General features: G+C 52.9%; 1 protein-coding gene across 1 annotated transcript in view; it reads left to right on the forward strand.

Annotated features, from left to right (window-relative positions):
* Positions 1–471: 471 nt before the first annotated feature.
* Positions 472–20,352, forward strand: part of FAM167A (family with sequence similarity 167 member A) — a 41,892-nt gene continuing 22,011 nt past the window's right edge. Inside the window, exons 1-3 of the mRNA XM_059372172.1 lie at positions 472–764; positions 7,454–7,552; positions 19,141–19,945. Of these exons, the coding sequence (XP_059228155.1) occupies positions 19,577–19,945 (369 nt within the window). The 5' untranslated portion in view covers positions 472–764; positions 7,454–7,552; positions 19,141–19,576. The remainder of the gene's footprint in view (positions 765–7,453; positions 7,553–19,140; positions 19,946–20,352) is intronic.

Raw genomic sequence — 20,352 nt, forward strand, 5'->3', positions numbered from 1 at the left:
CTCAGGTTCCTCATCTGTAAGCTGGAAATGCCCACATCTCCCTGCAGAGGCGCTGGGATGGTGGGGCATATATTAGACACTCCGTAATGGGAGGAGCTGCTGCGAATTTGAACTCAAGCCCCCTGTGAATGGGGTGTCGGATCTGGGCTCGCCCACGCGCGCTGCAAGGTCGTCCCCCCCCCACCCCCATACAGGCAAATTGCTGACAGTGGCAAAGCCACGTTGCCATGCTTGGGGGGTGGGGAGACTGCTTCGGTTTCGGATTTAATAAAATTTTTTAAAAAGGAGATATTTGGGTTTGGTTTCGTCTAAGGTTTGGCAAATGTGTGTGATTTGCTTCTCCTTGTGGCTGGGCGGCGGCTCCGGTTCAGGTCCTGGTGGGAAAGAGCAACTAGGGGGCTTTAGGACCCGGCTGCCCGTCGGCTGGACCCCGAGGTCCCGGGTCCCAGGTCCCGGGAGCGTCGGGTAGACAGGCTTGAATGAGAGGCTGGCGGAGACCGGACTGAAACCGCTCAGGGTGGAATAGCTCCGCCGTCGCCAGGCAACCACCCTGACGCAACGCAAAAAAAAAAAAAAAAAAAAAAAAAAGTCCCTTAAAAAAAAGAATAGTGCTGAGAATTCTCGGGAGCAGAGAGAAAGGGAGGCAGAAGCCAGCTCAGCCCCGAGGCTGGAGCCAGAGGCTGCGGCGCCAGGAGCCCACGTCCCGAGAAGAAGGCTGGGAACTAGGGGACTCCTTTGGGAAGGGCCTTGGAGCGCCTCGGAAGGTGGGTTCGCGACCCGGGTGAGGCGTTCCCAGGACTGGGGTTGGAGCTGGGTGCGCGGCTGAGGGTGGTGCGGCTGTGGCCCAAAGGCGGCTGCAGGGGAGGGGGCTTGAGGTCGCAGGTCCCTAGAGCAGACACAGGCAGAGAGCAGTCTGGCGGGGCGGGGGCCGGGTAGGGGGGAGTGGCTGGCGAGCACCGATCCCAAAGCACCCTGGAGTGGACACCCCGCAACCCTCCCGCAGGAGAGCGGGATCCTGCCTCACCGTCCCTGGATGCTCACTTGTCTCATGGGGAATGGGACAGCCTGCTGGACTCTATCTCCCACATCCTTGCTGTTCCCTTCCATGGCTAAGATCTTGATGGAGGTTTGGGGTACACTGAGAGGGAGGAGCCCCACTCAGTCCCTCCAGGTCTATTCCCAGACTGTTTGTCGTCTCTAAGGCCGCCCTATCCCCTCCAACCTACTTCAGGCACAGTGACATCAAGGTCCTGCCCCAAGGATGCAATCCCTAACTCAGAAGAAGTGACCCAGGGCACTTGGGCCCTGGGTGTTCTGAAGGGCTGAGGCCAGTGTGATCAGAGGGAACTGCACTGCCCAAAGGGCCCCAGGGGAAGGAGCAGGTCAGCCTTGAGACTGCCCTCCCCACCTCCACCCCAGGGTTCACTAAGGCAGGAAGGTCTGTGGTCCTTGGCTTGGGCACAGGTGTCTCCCTCTACCAAGTCAGGTTGGATGTTCTGCTTTTAAAATAATCCCTTATTGTCTGTGCCTAGTTTTCATTCTCTGTGGCATGTGGTTCCTCCTGAGAAGGTCCAGAAGGTAGGCTGATTCTAGGTTGGTGGATCATGACCTCCTCTTAAACTCACAGGCACGTTCGCCCGGATTAAGTTGCCATCAACTCCCAGCCATTTCTGGTGAATCCCGGGTGGGATAAGCTCAGGTCACCATCAACTGCAGAATCCCCTAAGTGCCTAAGGGAGCCAGGGCTTCAAAGCAGCTTCCCTTCTGATGCCCCAGAGATGGTCCTGCCGCCCACAGGACAAGGAGTGGAGAGGGGAGAGTGTTGTCTCTCTGTGAGAGTGCTGTCCAGAAAGAGCGAGGAGGCCATGGCGCCTCGAGCCTGACCACGACCGCTCATTTCTGCTAGTCTGTTTTTAAGAGGTTTGGCAGAGCAGCCATGAGCTGTGCTTAGAGTGGATAAAGATGACAGCTCTTTTCTAAGTACACTTACCGAGCAGGCACTGCTTGACCACCCTTGTCATCCTTTGGTCATTTTATTCTCACAATAGCCCCCGGAGGGGCCACTGTATCCCCATTTTGCTGATGGGACTCCAAGAGACTAGGTAACTCTGTATGGCTCAGGTAGCTAGTGAAAGAGCAGGGAGAGTCAGCCTCCTGTGCCTGACTCGTAAGACAGTGCTCTCAAAGGAAAACTGCTTTGGAAGATCCGAGGGAAGAGGTCCAGAGAGGGGGAGAAAAACAGTTGCACCCAGAGAAAATGAGAACTCTGTGGCAGGGCTTATCTTGTGTCTGGGGACTGTGCGTTACCATCCTGAGGGACCCCGGGCAGACAGGAAATCCACCTCTTGCGTCAGGAACCTGAAAGGCTCTGCAGTCGGACTGGCTCGCTTCAACCACACTTGTCTCAAGTGTAAAGAAGGGCTCTCCCTCACCCCCTTCTTCTCCCTGCCCACCAGACGTCCCCCAACTTCTCAGGCACTTGTTTCTCTCTCGTCCTCCCAAATACATGCATGGATTTGCACAAGATGAATAGTCCCATTTCCGTATCTACCAGCTTGGCCTCCCTCCAAAACCAGACTCTGATGGGGAAGTAAATTAAGGCAGTGCCTAACTGTTTGCTCAGAGAGACCCACAGAGCCCCAGGCCAAGGGGGGAGAAACTGCTTGTTAGGCTTCTCACACACTCCGGTGGTTTTCTCTAGGTAAATTTTGCTAGTGGAAAACTCTTGTGGTGCCACACGAGCATCTGGAATTTTCAGACCCCTCCGGAGCTATGCTGTAACTGGCTGTGGCTCTTTGCTTGACTGGGATGTTGAGCTGCTTGCAAAGCTGGAAGATGAATGATAAGCTGACCCGGTTTGCTCCCTGGTTTATAGAATAAGGTTGAGAGAGTTCTTACTAATTGGAAATCTCCTAGGATTAGCCTGGATGGCCCTCAATACACAAATGTACCCTGGGACGTGTATTGGGGTGAGGAGAAAGGAAAGAAAAGGCAAATTCTGAAGTAGTGGTCAGGCTGAGCTCGGAAGGTGTGAGGCAGAGCTACAGAGAGGGTGGGAGCAGGGAGAATGAGATGGGGGGTGGGAAAGGGCGTTAGTCGGGAACTTGGCAATCAGCCTGTAGAGTTTGGACTGCCCTAGAGGGTCGACTTGCCAACATGAGTTTGGAAGGCTGCAAATGTCAGCTTTTCCATGGTTAGGACAGTTGCCCTGGTGTTTGAAAGCCCAGAACTCCCCCTGCCCCAATTCTCTCTGGACAAGTGTGGGAGAGAAAGGAAAGAAAACAAGAAAGAAGGTGGGCAGGAGGAGAGATTAGAGGCTTGCACTCCCCACACCATCTGCTTTCCTTCTGAATGCTCCCTGACCCCCTACCCCAAGCATGGAACAGGCTTACCCAGGAACCTGGAAAAGTCCTTAGGGAAGGGAGTGCATAGGGCAGCAGCCCACCTCCTTGTGGGCACTGTCCAGTCCAGGGAAGGTTCTCATCCTTAGGGGTAGAGGAGTAACAAGCTCCCCGGCATCAGCGGCCTCCTCCCCATAAGCCCCTGCCCAGCAACCATTACAGAGTCCTGGGAAGGGGTCAGGGTTCATCTTATCCAGGGGTATAGCCTGAGCTCCATTTCTTCAAGATAATCTCTCCGGTATGGCCAGAAACCCACCCCCCAACCTGCCCCCCACACACTCAGAATCTGATCTAATTGTGGGAGCTAGTAATGGGTCCCAAAAGACTTCCTCATACATCTTGTCCCTTGAGACCTCGAAGGGAAGGCCCAGCTCAGAGCTGCTTTTCCGGCTACTTAATGGGCCCAGACAGTGACCTTCACTGTGGCCACAGTTTCAAGGCTTACTGAAGGCCGAGCAGCATTTCCTCATTCCAGGAAACCAACAGAGCCTCTGAGTGTGAACTGGGCACTTCAGCCGCAGAGGCCAGCTGGGGAACTCTCAGGCGATGAGTACCCAGGTCCTGGATCGGGATCCTTGCCTGGCAGGCCTCTCAGGGCCCTGACTCTTCACCCCCACAGTGTGAAAGGAAAGTGACACTACCTCCTTAGTCCGGTGAGCATTGACATATGCGGTGCCCTGGGGACACTGAGATTCTATTAACTGACTTAAGTCATAACTCTAGGGTTTGGCTGGGTTGGATTTTGTTTATTTGTTGGATGGCAACCCTGCAAGGAAGGTGAAGGCGAGCCTCGTTAGCAGGTTGGATGAAAGCAAGCCTCAGACCACATTGTGCTGTAGATGTAGACATTTTTTTTTAAGATTTTATTTATTTATTTGACAGACAGAGATCACAAGTAGGCAGAGAGGCAGACAGAGAGAGAGAGGAGGAAGCAGGCTCCCCGCTGAGCAGAGAGCCCGTTGTGGGGTTCGAACCCCAGACCCTGAGATCATGACCTGAGCCGAAGGCAGAGGCTTTAACCCACTGAGCCACCCAAGCGCTCCTGTAGACATTTTTTTAAAGAAATATTTTATTTATTCATTTGAGAGAGAGAGAGCACAAGCAGGGGGAACGTCAGAGAGTGAGGGAGAAGCAGGCTCCCCACTGAGCTCAGAGCCTGACATGAGGTTCAGTCCTAAGACCTGGAGATTACAACCTGAGCTGAAGGCAGACGCTTAGCCGACTGAGCCAACCAGGCATTCCCCTATGTAGACATTTTTTTTTTAAAAAAGATTTTTATTTATTTCACAGATAGACAGTGGGAGAGGGAACACAAGCAGGGAGAGTGGGGGTGGGAGAAGCAGGTTCCCCACAGAGCAGAGCGCCCGATGTGCAGCTCGATCCCAGGACCCTGGGATCATGACCTGAGCCGAAGGCAAATGCTTAATTACTGAGCCACCCAGGCGCCACTATAAACATTTTGTGAACAACTATTTGCAGACAGGCCCAGCAGAATTCATGCAGCTTGTTCTTTGGACTGGGTGAGGTCGCAGCCATCTGTCCCACTAGGTGTCCTGACCACGCCTCCCCTGAGAGCTCACTGGATTCCTTCACCCTGCCTCTCCAGGTCAAGATGTCTCGAGTAATTTTCGCCAATCACGTATCTTGAATACCTCTGTTTTTACCAAGGAGATTGCATTTCTAACATTTACTCTGTTAATTATCAAATGCCCGGTGTGGAGCAGAGAAGGACAGCCAGAGCCCTGCCAGAGTCCCCCTGGAGTGCAGACCCTCTGCTGAGGCGCCTGGCCAGGACGGGGGAGTCCCGATCACCATGCACCCTTGTCCCAGCTAGCTTAATGAAAACATGCAGAAGGTTTTAAGATCAGTTATAGACACCGTGTGACAGAGGAGACAATGGTCTTGCCCTCAAGGAGCGTGGAGTCTGATCAGGGTTGCAGGATAGGAAAGACCATTCGAGCAGCCCGGAGTCCTGAGCTGACAGGAGAGTGATGTTCGGAGCTTTCTGGAGTTCTGGAGCACACAGAAGTACGTCAGCTCGCTTGAATGGTTTGGCAGCGGTCTCGCCCTTTGACAGGCCAAGGAGAGGCCCAGCCAAGTGTTGTCATGGATGGGAGGGGACAGTCCTACTAGTGACTAGTAGACTAGTCAGACTAGTGACTAGTGACGTGACTAAGAATTCACGTACCCTCTAGTTCACTGGGACCTTCCAAAGCTTTGAAGTAGGTTCCAGGATGAACCCCATTTCATGGATGGGGAACTTGAGGCCTAGAGGGTTAAATCAATTACCCAATGTGGTAGAATTAGTAAGTGTTGGGACTGGGCTATCAGCCTCTGTCCCCCAACACTTAGCCCTGCCCCATCCCTAACCTGCCCTATCTGTTTCTCCCACTACCTAGTCCTACCCTCTGTGAGGTATGAACTTGGCAGCTCAGCAGCCCAGCAGCTCAAGCTGACACGAGTGGGGAGCAAAGTCACTCATCCCACTTTCTGTTCTGCCAGAGCCAACTGTCCCTTCCAAAGCCCAGTGTGGGTGCTGTCCTGCCCTTAAGTTAGCTGCAGGCTAGACACTGCTAGGTAGCCTCATTCCAGCCTGAAATCACCCCTGCCCCCCAGCCCCAGCTCCCGAGGACGGGCCCTGCCCAAACACAGGGAAATGCTAAGGGCCCTTCAGTCCCTGGAGAGGTCCGCACGCCCAGACGGAGTATGAAAGTGAAGTGATTTGCACAAGCCCATGAAACTTCTTAGGAAGTCCTTGCTAAACCATGAGGCTTTGGAACTTGTAATGCAGAGCAAAATAGAAAGCCTGTCATCAAAACAAATCCCCATTTGAGCTGAACTTTGTCGATTCTGCTTATTTGAAGTTGAAGCCAATTATCCTGTGGATGTGAATACTCCTAAATCAGCCTTGTGTGGGGGCTGAGACACATCGGTGGACGACAGGCACCCCACAGGGGACGACGGGCACCCCAGCGCCCGTAGTGGTGAAATGGCACCCTGAGTTCCAGTCAGCTGTGAAATGTTCCCTACTTTGATAGTCAGAACACCCTCTTGAACTGTGTCCTACTTTGATCTCTGCAAATTGCTTTAAAGGCCACTTTGTGTCTGCTTTCTACCCCATAATCCCCAGTGCCATGGCCTTTGGCCAGAACAGTGCTGTGGTCACCGGCAGCAGTGGGCTGGAGCAGCAACGGGCTGCCTCAGCCCCCTCCTGGGCGTCTCTGCCTCCATCAGCTCTCCCTGGAGGAGGGCCCCTGCTTCAGACTCCGTGTTTCCCATGGCTCCTTCCCCAGTCTCCCTTCCCTGCGCCTCCCCCCTCCCTAGCCTTCCCCACCAGAGGACTTGAGGATTCTCAGGCACCTTTCTCCCTTCTTGTCAGAGCAGAGCAGCCCTTTCCCAGGACCTCACAGCCTTGGAGGGGACACTGTGGCCTCGACCCCGGGGTGGCCCAGCAGCCCCCTCCCTGCAGCAGCCCTGTGCTTTCTTCTCTCCTTTCTCTGAGGCCATAAATTAGATCTGCAGGTCTGAGGAGCCCAGGAGCCCGGGCCTCTCCCCACAGCAATAGGGAAGCACAAGTCTTTCTTGGTGATTTTCTGGGCAACTTCTTTCACTGGGTAAAATGATAGGAAAGGTTTCCACGTTCCCAGCCCTGTGTGTGGCAGGAGGCCTGTGTGTATGCTCTGAGCTGCCGGGAGCAGAGCCCATCAATTATTCAGCATGGGCTGAGCACTTTGAATGTGCAAAGGTCTGAACAAGTGTTTTTTATAGAATCTTGCCTCACAGTATCCCAGTGAGATGAAGCAAAGCTTCCCGGTATTCTAGACAGTAAAAGCTCAACATGGAGTCAGAAGAGGAATCTGAGCCCAGACAACCCCACTAACAAAGCTGTGTGACCCCAGGCGAGTCTCGAGACATCTCTGGTTTGCGGTTTGTCTGTGGATGAACTCTCAGGAAGGGCTCTCTGGCCCAGACCATAATGTGTGGGGAAAAACTTGTGAACTTTTTTGTAGAGGGTGATTTCAAAATCGTTGTGATTGTTCTCATTATTCTAGGTATGGAAACAGAAACTCTCAATGATAAGTGGAGGTACAACCATTAGCACAGGACACCGGAAACCGAGCTTCACGGAGAGACCCCCCGGGGGAGTGTGGGTAAGTGGGTTACCTCTGCCCCTCTGCTCTCATAGCTCATGGACATGGCGACCACCCACTGCCTGCTGTGGTTGGTCTAGACTCTGCGCATGTCAAGGTGGAGGAAGTGTGGAGGCCGCTATGCCCAAACTGTGCATTTTGCAGGGGAGAAGCAAAAGCCCTGAGAGGGGAAATGAGTCACCTCCGTCGCTCAGGATGGGACAGGGTCCCTGGAGCTGACTCTCAGACTAGGGGCTCTTTTCTCTCCGACCCTGGGCTGGGTTTGTCCAAAATGGCTGTCTCCTTCCCGTCTGCCAGCATCAGGGCTGGGACCCTGGCTGGGAGGCTGCCTGGGCAGCTTGGAGCAGGGAAATCCAGGGGAGTTAGGAACCCAGCCCACTGAGCCTTCCTGCACCTCCTGGGATCCCCAACTGGGCCTCAGCCCATCAGCTCATCCTCCTGTGCCTACAGCCTCAGGTCTGGGCATCCCAGCTGCCCCTGGAACTGGCTTGGGAACACCAGGCCCCCAACAGCAACACCACGGTCAAAAGAAATCAGTTCTGTCTCCCCTACCAGGCACGTCACTCACATTCCAGAAAGTCATGTGACTTGTCCAGGGGGGTGTCATAGTCATGAATGGCAGAACTTTCCTAAGGCTCCGGTCCCCTCACTTGCCAGGCCCTGTCCTGGGAGGCAGGCTCTAGCCTAGGAGAGAGGCCTTCATGCTGTTTGGCTCACCAGTATCAACAGAAGGGGACATCAGTCTAGCTGTTTGGGTCTCATCCTCCTCAACTACCCAGATCAATTTGATAGGAAAATGAAGTATTACCAAAGGACTATTTAAATGGCATTATTTTCCCCTGAGATTCCTAAGAACCTGGGCTTTAAAATACTGAAACACTATAAAGCATGTGTTCCTGTTACTTTTCTACAAATGAGGCCAGTAGGGACATGGTCACAGTGGTGGAGTTGGGAAAATTTGGGCTCAGATGGGCTCAGATGGGCTCACTCACCTGTGTATGACCTGTCAGGCAGGGAAACTCTAGATACTCTTCCTACCTCAGGGCCATTTCAAGGGTTCAACTAGACATTTGCACAGTACCTGGCCCATGGTAGTCACTAGAAAATGGTTCTCTTCTCCTCTTCCTCTTGATTCTAGGAATTTGTATTTTTATTCCTGTATTTAGTCAGAGAGGAAATCGCCATTCATGTATTTCTTTTATTTATACCCAAAATAGGTGTTAAAATTGAACTGGTGGTACCAAACCAGCAGCCATAAGAAGTATGGGGAGGAATTGGAATCAGATTGTACCTAGACAGATCCCACAGTCAGTACGGGGAGGTGACTCAGGCCCCTGACAGAAGTGCAGCTTAAATTAGCTCAAGCAAAGGAGAGAATGTATTAGTGCATAGGAGTGGGAGTTTCTGTCTTTGGACACTGTTGGGTCCCATGGCTCTGAAGATGTTGACATGTCTCTGTCTCTGCCTCTCTTTTGGTTCTCCTCCCTAAAGTCTTACTCCTTCTCAGTGCAAATGAATTTTCTCCATGAGGCTGAGAAAGATGCACCCTGGAAACTCCAACTGAAAAGCCACCCCATTTAAATACCATGAACATATACAGACTGGCCTTGCTTGGCCTTCCACACATCCACTGGATGAGTAAGGGCTAGAATAAATGTCTTAGTCTGGGTCACATGAGCATCCCTGGGGGTGAGGGTGATGGGCAGGAAGCTAGGACTCACAGTCCCTTCCAAATACTGAAATGACACTGGGATAGGCCCCACAGAAGGGATGCTGAAGATACCCATCCACCTACCAGCTACATCATAATGTAACTCATGGGGCCCAAGGAGAGAAATGGCAAATACCCAGACTAGTTGGTGTGGAAAGGTGCTAAAAATATTTTGTTAGGGGAAGAAGCAATTGGTTGCATTCAGAAAGAACAGAAGGTTCTAGAATGAGGTGGTGTTTGGCTCAAAGATTTGGTCATGTTCAAACATGAGGTTATGGAGCAAGGATAAGACATCAGGTTGAGGCCAACCCTCCAAGCCACGCTGCTTCCCAGTTCAGACTTGTTCTGATGCCTGCCGGGAAGAGGCATCCAGGCAGCAAATAGATGACCTCCAGGAAGTGGGAAATGAAGGGTTCTTCTGTGGGGCAGCATTCGACCCCTGCAAGTGAGCTGTTCCCTGAGGGTTGTAGATCATGGGAGCTGGGGGGACAAGCATTTGAGGAAGATCCCATCAACATGCACAACACTGGTACCATCCCCCTTCCCTTAGTATCATCCCCCTCTGCACACCCAGAGCTCACATGCAACAGTATAAACACACACACACACACACACATAATGTCCCAGCACAGTTCACCCCCACCAGGGTCCAGTCTCTGCAACATGTCATTCCTCCATCATCTCAGGAGCACCCTCCCATCACCAGCTCAGACCAAGACATGGAATACAGATGAGCTATGTAGGTCCAGACCAGCGGGTGTCCCCTCCTGATTCTGTCACCATGGCAACCTCTGACAGGAGAGAAAGCCTGCTTTCTGGCAGCTCCTCAAAGCTCTCTGGCTCCTTTGGGCAGCTCTGTAGGGTACAGGGCTGTGTCCCCCAGCCTCTCAGCCCGGGTCATAGGCACTCCTGCCAATGGCCAGTGTAGAGCATACACTAGAAATTCACAGCTTGTGTGGACCACCACCGGAGGTCAGGCCTGAAACATCAACTCTACCCCCAACTCTCCATTTAAGATAAGCATGGGGGTTTATAATTAAACCTGGCTGGAAAAGCCTGTCTTGTCAAAGCTCTGCCTCCAGGCCGCAGACCTACTGACCCCTCACTGGGAAAAAAAAAAGAGAGAGAGAGAGAGAGAGAGAGAGAAAAAAAACATTAGCTGCTTTAGAAAAGGAAAGAAAAAAATTCAGGTGTGAGTTGTTGTGTCCTGAGCTGCCCTGAATTTAAGTTTATAAGATGCATGATGGTCCGCCAAGCCCTTTCCCTTCACTCTGTCTTATCCTCTCTATAGCTTTGCAGTGTGGACACTGCAACAGCCCCACTTTCAAAATGGGGGCCCTTTGATTCTCAGCTGGAGGGGCCCCATCTGCCTCTCAGGGGCGTGTGGAAATGTGGGGAGGGGGAGTTTTTTGGTTGGCATGCTGTTTTAGGACACTCCTGAGCCCTCAGGGGTGGATTCTGTCTCCCCAAATGAATTATACATCCCCCTCCCCTTCCAGTCAGGGCTCTCGGTCTAAGCAACAGGAAACAGTGTTGCTGTAAGGAGTTCACAGAATTGGCAGGCGGTGGAGACCCAAGGGAGAAAACAGGCAGAACCAAGGCAGCTCCAGAAAACAAAGAGTGGGACGCAAGACCCTGTGATTTAAATGGCTTGTCTGAGACAGACTCCGTGGGGTGCTAGGTTTTTACTCACACAATACCCCCAAAATACTTCTGACACCAGATGTGTGATTTTTCCACACCAAACAGCCCTCCAGTTCTCTGCGGGCACCTCGAGCCAAGGACAGTGTCAGACCCCGGAAGGGAAGCGTTCAGTCTCGCAGACTGTCTCTGCTTCCCACGCCAACTACAAGTCCCGATTATTACCCATAGTTCTCACCTACCGGCTGTACATTGGGAATTACGCACAACCCCCTCCTCCGAGTCACTAGTTTGATAGAATGGTTCACAAGACTCAGGGAAGCATTTACTTGCATTCACCTGCCAATTAAGGGGTACATAAGGCAACATGGGAGGAAGGGGTACAGAACTCACATGCCCTCTCCAGGTGTGTCACCCTCCCAGAATTACCGTGTGTGCACAAACCCAGAAGCATTCTGAACCCCTTCAGGTAGGGTTGTTATGGAGGCTCATTACATAGGCATGATTGATTAAATCATTAGCTATTTGCCATTGACTCAATCTCCAGGCCTTTCCTCCCACCTCCCGAGGCAGGGGCGGGGCTGAAAGTTCCAACCTTCTCATCACAGAATGGGCTTTCCCTTTCCGTGAGTCCTCTCATTAACAAAAACTCCGGTGCAGTTAAAAAGACACTCTTTTCACCTCTTTGGCTCTAGGGGTCTTTCAAGAACTAAGGACAAGGGCACCTGAGTGGCTGAGTCCATTATGCGTCTGCCTTCAGCTCAGGTCATGATTCCGGGGTCCTGGGATTGAGTCCCGCATTGGGCTCCCTACTCAGCGGGGAGCCTGCTTCTTCCTCTGCCTCTCATCCCACTCCTGCTCTCTCTTTCTCATAAAAAAGCAAATGAAATATTAAAAACAACAACAACAACAACAACAACAACAATCTAAGGACTAAACCCAGACGTTACAACAAAAAATATTCTCATCACTCCCTCATTCTCATGGCATCACTTAGGACATGCCAAGGGTTTCAGGAGTTCTGTATCAGTTCTGTATCAAATATAATTCCTTGTTATATATCATGTCCTCCAACAGTCCCTTACAGGGATGACCAGGCTGAGATAACGCCCCCTCCCCTGCACTTCACATCTGCTTCCAAGGCCCATGTGACCACAAATGAATCCTAACCATTTAGCCTTCTGGGCCTCATGCGCACCACATTTTTTTAAATAAAGATTTTATTTATTTATTTTACAGAGAGAGAGAGAGAGAGAGAGATTACAATGGCGGGGCGGGGGGGCAGCAGCAGAGGGAGAGGGAGAAGCAGGAGCTCCATCCCAGCATCCTGGAATCGTGACCTGAGCTGGAGACAGATGTTTAACTGACTGAGTCACCCATGCTCCCCACACCCCACATTCTGAGGCCTGGGCCTCCGCATCTGATCAGCTAAGCTCAAGTCCCGTGCTCTCACCTGGGCGTCAGGGCATGGGTCAGCAAGGGGGGAGGGTCTGGTCCTCTCTGCTCAGAGGAGAGGTACCCAGCCTGACGTCCAGAACAAGACAAAGAGCCCCCTGAAAGCAGTATATGATAAACAAACAGGACAAATACCCACTGTGTTATTTTATATTCTTTGGCCAACACATGCTTGTGTTGGTTATAAATGTCAGAAACACAGTTTCTCCCTGTGCTGAGCACGATGGCCCCCAGGAACCCCAGGTCAGCATGGAACGTGGCTGGTTTCTGGATAATTCTGGTACAGAAACCTAGGGGAACTCTTATTGGCCCAGCTAGGGTCATGTGACCACCTACTCAGGACAGAGAAGGCGTGCCTGTCTTGAAAGGGTTTCAGGGTTCTTGTCTCACTGAGTCAAAGAATGAGTCTCACAGGCACAAAAGGGTGAAGTGAAGTGAAAGTTTATTCAGTGAAGATGAAAACAGAAAGGAAAGAAAAAAACAAGAAAGTGAGAGGGGACTTGAATAGGGACCCCCGAGGGCTTTTATGGTCTGTCTTTTATAGAACACTGACCAGGGAACTTGAATCTCCTTGATGTCACCCCTGATAGCACCATGATTGCTTCTCCTTGGACTGTCTCATCTCTGCTGTTAAGACAAACAAGGTGGCATGGCTATGTTCCCTTATCTCTGGTTCTGTTATGCCTCAGCATTTCTGGGATTTTGGGTGAGCCTGATCACCTAGCCCCCTGTCTCTCCTTACCTAGCCCCACCTGTCCCTTACTCAACAAGAAGCACAGAGAGAAATGCCCTTTCCGGAAGAGGGAAAGGACAAGGGGTGCAAATGACCTCACAACGCTGGACACAGAGGAGATCCTTCAGCTATACCTGTGATGCTGGATTGCCCCGAGTGCCCCCTCCCTGTCCTGGCACTTGAAGCAGGATGAGATTCTTCCTGTCTTCCTAGCGCCTGACAGTCTGGGACTCTAAGGTTGGGACAGGTCTCGTGAGGACAGGTGGGGAGGGGACCAGGTCCCCTCTGCTTCTGTGAGCCTGTCCAGACTGGCTCAGACTGAGGGAGCACAGGCAACGGGGCATGGGGTAGAGGCCCAGGGGGGAATCTGTTCTGTTTGCTTGTTCATGCCACAGACATTTAGAGAGAACAGCGTGGGGCTAAGAGCTGCGTGTTCCAGGCTGCAAAGCCTGGTTTTCACCCTCATGAAGCTCAGAGTCTGGTAAAGGAACCATCAGGAAAGTTCCCTGTAGCAGTGCTATGGCTTGAGAGGGCCAGTACGTCCAGTGGTTGAAGATCCAGCCCAGGGCTAGACAGCAGAGGTGAAATCCCCACTTTCTCATTCCTAACTTCTGCTCCTCAGCCTCTCTGTGTCTCTCAGTCTCCTTATCTGGGTAACGGGTCAGTGATACTACTTGCCTTGTAGGGTCGTTGTGAGGATTCATGTGTTCGTGCATGTAATGCTCCTAGAACAATGGCTGGCGTAGTCCGCTCTGAGTAAGCGTTAGCTCATGTTGTGATGAGATCATTGTTCCGCTGGTGTGCTCTCCTTGCATCCTGGGCACACGCAGCTGGGGTGAGTCAAGGAACACTTCCTGAAAAAGAAAACTCCTGAGAAATGATAGACAGAGGGAGAGAGAGAGGGAAGGGTGTTCCAGACCGAGGGAACAGCTTGTGCAAAGCCACGAGGGGGTGAGACAGAGTGTTCCTCCGTGGGACAGGAGCTTAGAGGAAATTGCATACTGTGGAGAAGATATGAGACAGTTCTCCGAAGAACCTTGGGCTGGGGGGGACCAGGCATGAGCTTGGGGATCCAAACAGGGCGAGAGTGGCTTTTGAGTGTCTTAGAACGCGGAACAACTGAGAGTGAGTGCAGCCGGGGAACGGCTCAGTCTACCTTCATCCTTGAGAGAGACACAGACAGGGAAAGAAGGAGAGAAGGTATTAGCAGCCCCTGCACCCTTTCCTGCCCATGAAGTCCATCTAGGAAGTGGGTTTGAAAGCTGTCCAAGTGAACAGATTAGATCACAATGACACAAGGGCCTAATTGGCCGGATGACTGAGCTGCACCCACCTGGCTTCTCCAGCAGCCCAAGAATTAGCTCATGGCTGGCATGGCCTCCTTCGCCACAGCCACTGTGGGCTGGAGTGAGCCAGGAGCATGTTCGAGCAGCAGTCCTCCTGGGCAATGTAGGTCCCCGGGCTCTGGTTTGTCACTGCTACAAAAAGGTGGATGTGCCCCTGAGGCTTGTATTCTGTTGCGGGAAATCTTATGTTCCCTGCAGCCGGGTAGCCTGCCTGGCAGGGCGCGCCCAAGCCTGGTGGGATGAGGGTCTAACCTTGTTTTTCTGGGCTCTTGGTTGTGCCAACGTGCTTTGGCTTTCCTCCCCAGGCTGTCTGCCTTTGCAAGGCTCAGAGTGAGAGAAAATATGTTCCCCAGTGGCAGGAAGGACTTAGATTAGATATAAAGCAACCCCCCTGCTCAGGTATTGAAGGGCTCTTCCTCCCGGTGCCTGTGTTCCCAGGTCCCTAGTTTGTCCAAAGGAGAGGGAAGTCCCTACCGCCCTTTCAGATCAGGAAGCCGTCCAGGGCTGGCGTCTGCTCCCCTGCACCCAGGGGAGTGCCCACTAAGTGCCCACATCCCTGCGGTGATCTGAGTCAGTGACATTCCAGCTCAGCTCCTGGCAGTCTAACTGGATGGGGCAGGAACAGCCCCCCAGTGGCTCTCGGGCTCCAAGGCATCCAGAGGGGCAGTGATCCCCAGGATGCTGTCAGAGGACTAGAAGACCAGACAATGAATCCTATTTGAGCAAATCTTCACCATGTGCATGTGCTGGGGGCTGTGGGAAGCAGTCTGGGGCTCAGTCCCTGCCTGCTATGGGTGGCCACATACGTCAAGGGGCGAGTCCCTGACTCAGGCCACCCCATACCCACACATGCCTTGATGTGATAATTGGGGAGCACACCTGGGGCCAGGGCTAAGGCATTCAGTCCCCCTGCCTTTGCTCTTATCATGTGGATAACACACTGTCAAAGCCGGTCACTCCCGGGGCCCTGAGCTGGGGATGGGGCTATTTAGAACAGGAGCAGGGAGGGAAGGGAGTGGGGATAGAAGAGTGGTATTTTCCTAAACTGGGCTTTTTTTCTCTTTCCTATGGCAGACCTGCTAGTCACCACTGTATGATGAAACTCGGAGGGGGACACCTGAACTTCTGGGGGGATGTGAGCTCCCAGGGGAGGATGCTGGGTGCAAGGAGTGGCTCGGGCCACCTAACAGGTCTGGGACGAATGGGATGACCTCCCTGTGCTGCACAGAGTGAACTATCTGGTCACATGACAGATGGAGCACGGATAGGTTTCATCATCTTAAGAATAATAGTTTTAAAGTATCCTGTTGTCTAGGACTTACCACAGAACAGGCAACGTGGGAAGGGCCGGATATTTGTTACTTCAATCCTTGAAATGGCCCATGAAGCCCAGGGCCTGCTTCATGAGCAAGAGACCCGGGCAGCCCCGCTAGGCCCTGTGCTTGGGTCAATGCTCTGCAGTTGCTATCTTGAAATTCCTAAATACTTTTCCACAGTGAGCGCGGCATTTTCATTTGCACCGAGCCCAGCAAATTATGTAAATGAGCCCAGTTATCCCCACTTCTTAGAAGGAGACAGAAGCATGGAGTGGTCGGGAAGTGACATGTCCAAGATCAGAGAACTGGGCATCCTCAGGGGTCTAACCCCAAGGCCCATGCCCTTTGGAGTAGACATAGAGGCCAGCCACAGTCTGAAGACTGTGCCCAAGTCCGGCTGCTGGCCGCGTCCGTGGTCAGGGGTGACTCACTCCACCCCTCCCAACCTCGATTTTCTCCTTTGTGAAATGGGGTGATCCCACCTGCTCCTCAAGGGCCACTGGGAGGCTTGAGTAAGAGGATGCATCCAAGGGTTCTTTCACACACTCCCTAAGCTCAGCGGATCAAAGACTCATCATTAGCTGACTCAACCGTGCATTGGTGCTCCTGGTAATGCCTCCAAGTCCTTCTGACACCGTCTTCACAGGGTTTCTCGGGATTGCTTTAGAAACCACCAATTAAAATAAACTCCCCTACCCTCTTGGAGGCAGCCTCCTAAGGTCATGGAGTCATAGCTCTTTCCCACTCCCAAGGGAAGACCCTCCCCTAGCAGGTTCTCCCTCCCGCCACAGCTGCCCCTGACTTCTGCAGGGAAGCGTGCTGCTCAGGGAGAGAAGGAGGGTGACTTCTGGTCCGTGTCATCTGTTCAGGCGACTGCGGTGTGGAGAGAGAGAGAGCACTGCCTACCGTCTGTCTGCCCTTAGATCCTCTCCCAAAAGCTTCACTGGCAACCATCAGAGCTGTCTGGTGGAAAGAAGTCCTGTAAGGTAGAGCTGCCCCCAGGCACACTCAAAACACATTCTGGCAGCTCAGCAAAGAGGCAGCTGGCGCCTGGGAGGGGCTGCTAATAGGTCTTTAGATTTGGAGAGATTCTGAGAAGCCTGTGTGACCTTGAAAGGCGCAAAAAGCCCCTCAGGAAAACACCCTGCACTGGCAAAGCAAGCTACACCTGCAGAAAGCACATACAAACCTTAGTTCTGCCAATTCCCCAAACCTAGGAGATTGATATTATCACCCCCATTTTATAGGCCAGGAAACTGAGGCCCAGCAAGCCTGAAAGCACCTGCAGCTCGGCCCTCTGACCCCTAGTCTAGGGTTTCTAGCTCCAGACCAGGGGTTCTCAGCCCTGACTGCCCCCTCACACCACCTGGGAAGCTTTAAAAACATAATGATGGTTGAGTCCCCCCCCACACACACATTAATGGAATCCGAACCCCTGGGAGTGGAGCCTGGGAATCCATTTTTGTGGAAGTTCCTAAGGATTCCCATTTGGGTGGCTGGAGGTGAGAACGAACTAAGTTTCTCTGCCATTTGTTGGGGTAGAATATCTGCCCTTATTCCTCAGGGATACCTCTAGACGGGCCAGGCTCAGAGCATGAGGAGGACAGCCAGATATCCCTCGGTCAGATCATGTGACAGGCAGAGATTGTAGAAACGGTCCAGAAAGACAGCAAGGTCTGTCCTCTTCCTCCTCTTCCTCCTCCCCCTTCTTCCTCTTTAAGATTTTATTTGTTTATTTGAGAGAGAGAGAGAGAATGGGCACAGTCAGGTACAGAGGGAGAAGCAGGCTTGGGAGCCCAGCATGGGGCTGGATCCCAGGACTCTCTGAACCGAAGTCAAACATCTAACTGATGGAGCCACCCACGTGCTCCCAAATTTTATTTCTTTCTTTGAATGACAGAGAAAGGAGAGGCAGGGAGCATGAGCAGGGACAGACGGGAAGAGAGAGAACTAGACTCCCCACTGAGCAGGGAGCCCAATGCAGGGCTCGATCCCAGGACCCTGAGATCATGACCTGAGCGGAAGGCAGAGGCTTAACCCACTGAGCCACCCGGTCTGCTCTTCTTGAACATCTCCGTCTCTAGGTGGGAGGAAAGCCCCAGAGCTTCCCTGGAGGGCTGAGTCTATGTGTTTATTTTGCTCCCTCTGAACTCTCTGCCTCTTCCTATGCCCTCCCCCAACACCCCATGTCCAGTTCTCATCACCCAAACAAGTAATCAGAACTTAGTTTTAGTTTTTCTCCTTCCAGAGATCATTTTATTCTCATAGAAGTCAATAAAAATCTGTCGGTCTCCTCTTTTTCCACACCAGCAGTGTGCCCTCCAGACTACAAATACCTTGTTTTGTTTTGTTTTTCCATGGAAGCTTTATCTTGGACATCGTTCCATACGAATTCATTCTTTTTCGGCATGCCCTTAGCACATATTTTTAAAGATCAGCCTGAGAACCAAGGACTTCTCTCCTCGGTCCGAGTCAAATGTCCCCCACTCTGATGTACCTATCTCCAGTTGCCTGGACCCTGTGGGTGCAGGGATGCTGCCGGGAGGCCGAAGTCTCTTACTTGGACTCGGAGCTCCTTCTCTACACTGTGCTCAGACCACCTCCCCGGAGATGGGAAGGTCAGATCAGATCAGAGAGCCACAGCCCTTGTCCATGAGGCCCTGGAGTGCGGGCATTTTAAGTAAATGTGAGAACTGTCTTTCTAGAAGTGTGGTGAGTCACAGTCCTCGCTCCATTTAACAATCCTCCTTGAGGGAGGTCGGCTCTTCCCGAAGCAGTTGCAGGTTTATTTGTTTCCTCCTCGGAAGAGGTGAGGTAAGGTGTTGTCTTTGGAAGAAGAAGTTGAGGGTGTGCAGGAGGACCTGGAGGAGCCAGCGCCTGAGGACAGGGGCTGTGGTGGATGGGGTGGGGCGGGGTCAGCGTCCCCGGACCCCAGGGCACAACTGTGTCTGCCTGGGGACCCACAGGGCACTGTTGCTCCAAGGAGAGACCTGATCCCTCAGAATCAGACAACCCAGTCTTGTCCTTGCTGATGGCCAGGAGCTCTCAGGTAAGTCATCCAACCTGTCAGAGCCTCAGGTTCCTGGCGTGTAAAATGGGGACAGAGAGAAGTAACTACAGACCCGCCTTGAGGACTGAACGAGATAATGGAGGTGGAATCAAGTCGTCAGCGGTGGAACACTGTACAGAACATTGATGTGTTATTAACTTCTGTGCGTTGAGTTAAGGCTTAGAATTGCCTCACTTCTCGTCCTGAGGGAGCCATCAGCAGCCCTGTCACCTAACCTCTCTGAGCCTCAGTTTCCCCTCCTGAGGAGCTCAGGAATGTGGCGAGCCTCCTGCCAGGGGAGGGATTAGTACTGACTTCATTTGCATCCTTCTTGCAGGGCCTCCAGCCAGCCAGCCAGCAGCTTCTCACCGCCTGCCCTGGCCCGTGAGGAGGGAGCTCAGTCCTGCCTCCCCGCCAGTCTCAGATCTGTCTGCACCTCCAGGACTGATAGATCTTCTTGGCAAATCTGCCCCCAAAGATTCCTGCTGACGCTTGTCTATTCCTGCCTTTTGTGAAACATGGCACCCGCAGGACTCCAGGAAGAATCTTAAATCCTGACCCTCCACAGCTGCCTGGGAGGGCACCCTGTGTGGCTCATCCACGGCGGGCCCCTGTCAGCTCCGGGAGTGGCTCACATCCCAGCAATGCGCTCAGGAGCCCTGACCCCAGCCGGATGAGAGCAGTCCTGAGTGGGTTCCAACCTTGCCACCCACCAAGAGTCCCACACCACCTCCCGCTGCCTCCCATGTCTGGCCGCCCCAGCAGACTCTAGAATGTCTGTGCCTCAGATCCAAGTAGAAGAAGTGGTAGGTGGGGAAGAAGAGCCGGCAGGAGCGGCCCTGCCTCCGGATGACCACCTCCGGAGCCTGAAGGCCCTCACTGAGAAACTGAGGCTGGAGACCCGGAGGCCCTCCTACTTGGAATGGCAGGCCAGGCTGGAAGAGCAGACATGGCCCTTCCCGAGGCCCCCTGCTGAGCAGGAGGAGTGTGAGGAGGAGGACCCCTCATCCCCGAGGAGAGAGCCCAGGCGGCATTCCCCACCTAACGGGAGTGGCCCCCAGGACGCTGGGCCCCAGCCCACTGGCAAGCTGGAAGGCTTTGAAAGTATCGACGAGGCTATAGCCTGGCTCAGGAAGGAGCTGGTAAGTGGCTGCCCCTCTAAGCAACCCTGGAAAACATGCCTCTCTCCCTCTCTCTGTCTCTCTCCCTCTTTCTGTCTCTCTCCCTCTCTCTGTTTCTCTCCCTCTCTCTCTCTGCTGTGTCTCTATCTCTCTGTCTCTCCCCATCTCTATCCCTCCCAACTGCACGTCTGTCACTTTCCTGTTAAATCCAGGTTCAACCTCATACTGCACAGTGACATGAGATCCACACGCCAGCCAGCCAGCCCCTAGTCCTCTAGTCACAGGTACTTATGGAGGGACTGTGTTGAAGGAGCTACCCAGAGGGTGACATGGTTGATCGGCCCTGAAAGCTTTGGGCTGGGTCTCAGAGGCCGAGAGGGAGTCTGCCCAGAAGTCAGGACCTGATTGTAGCGGGGGGGGGGGGGGGG

This window comes from Mustela nigripes, chromosome 1, assembly GCF_022355385.1.
Source record: "Mustela nigripes isolate SB6536 chromosome 1, MUSNIG.SB6536, whole genome shotgun sequence".
Classification (NCBI taxonomy): Eukaryota; Metazoa; Chordata; class Mammalia; order Carnivora; family Mustelidae; genus Mustela; species Mustela nigripes.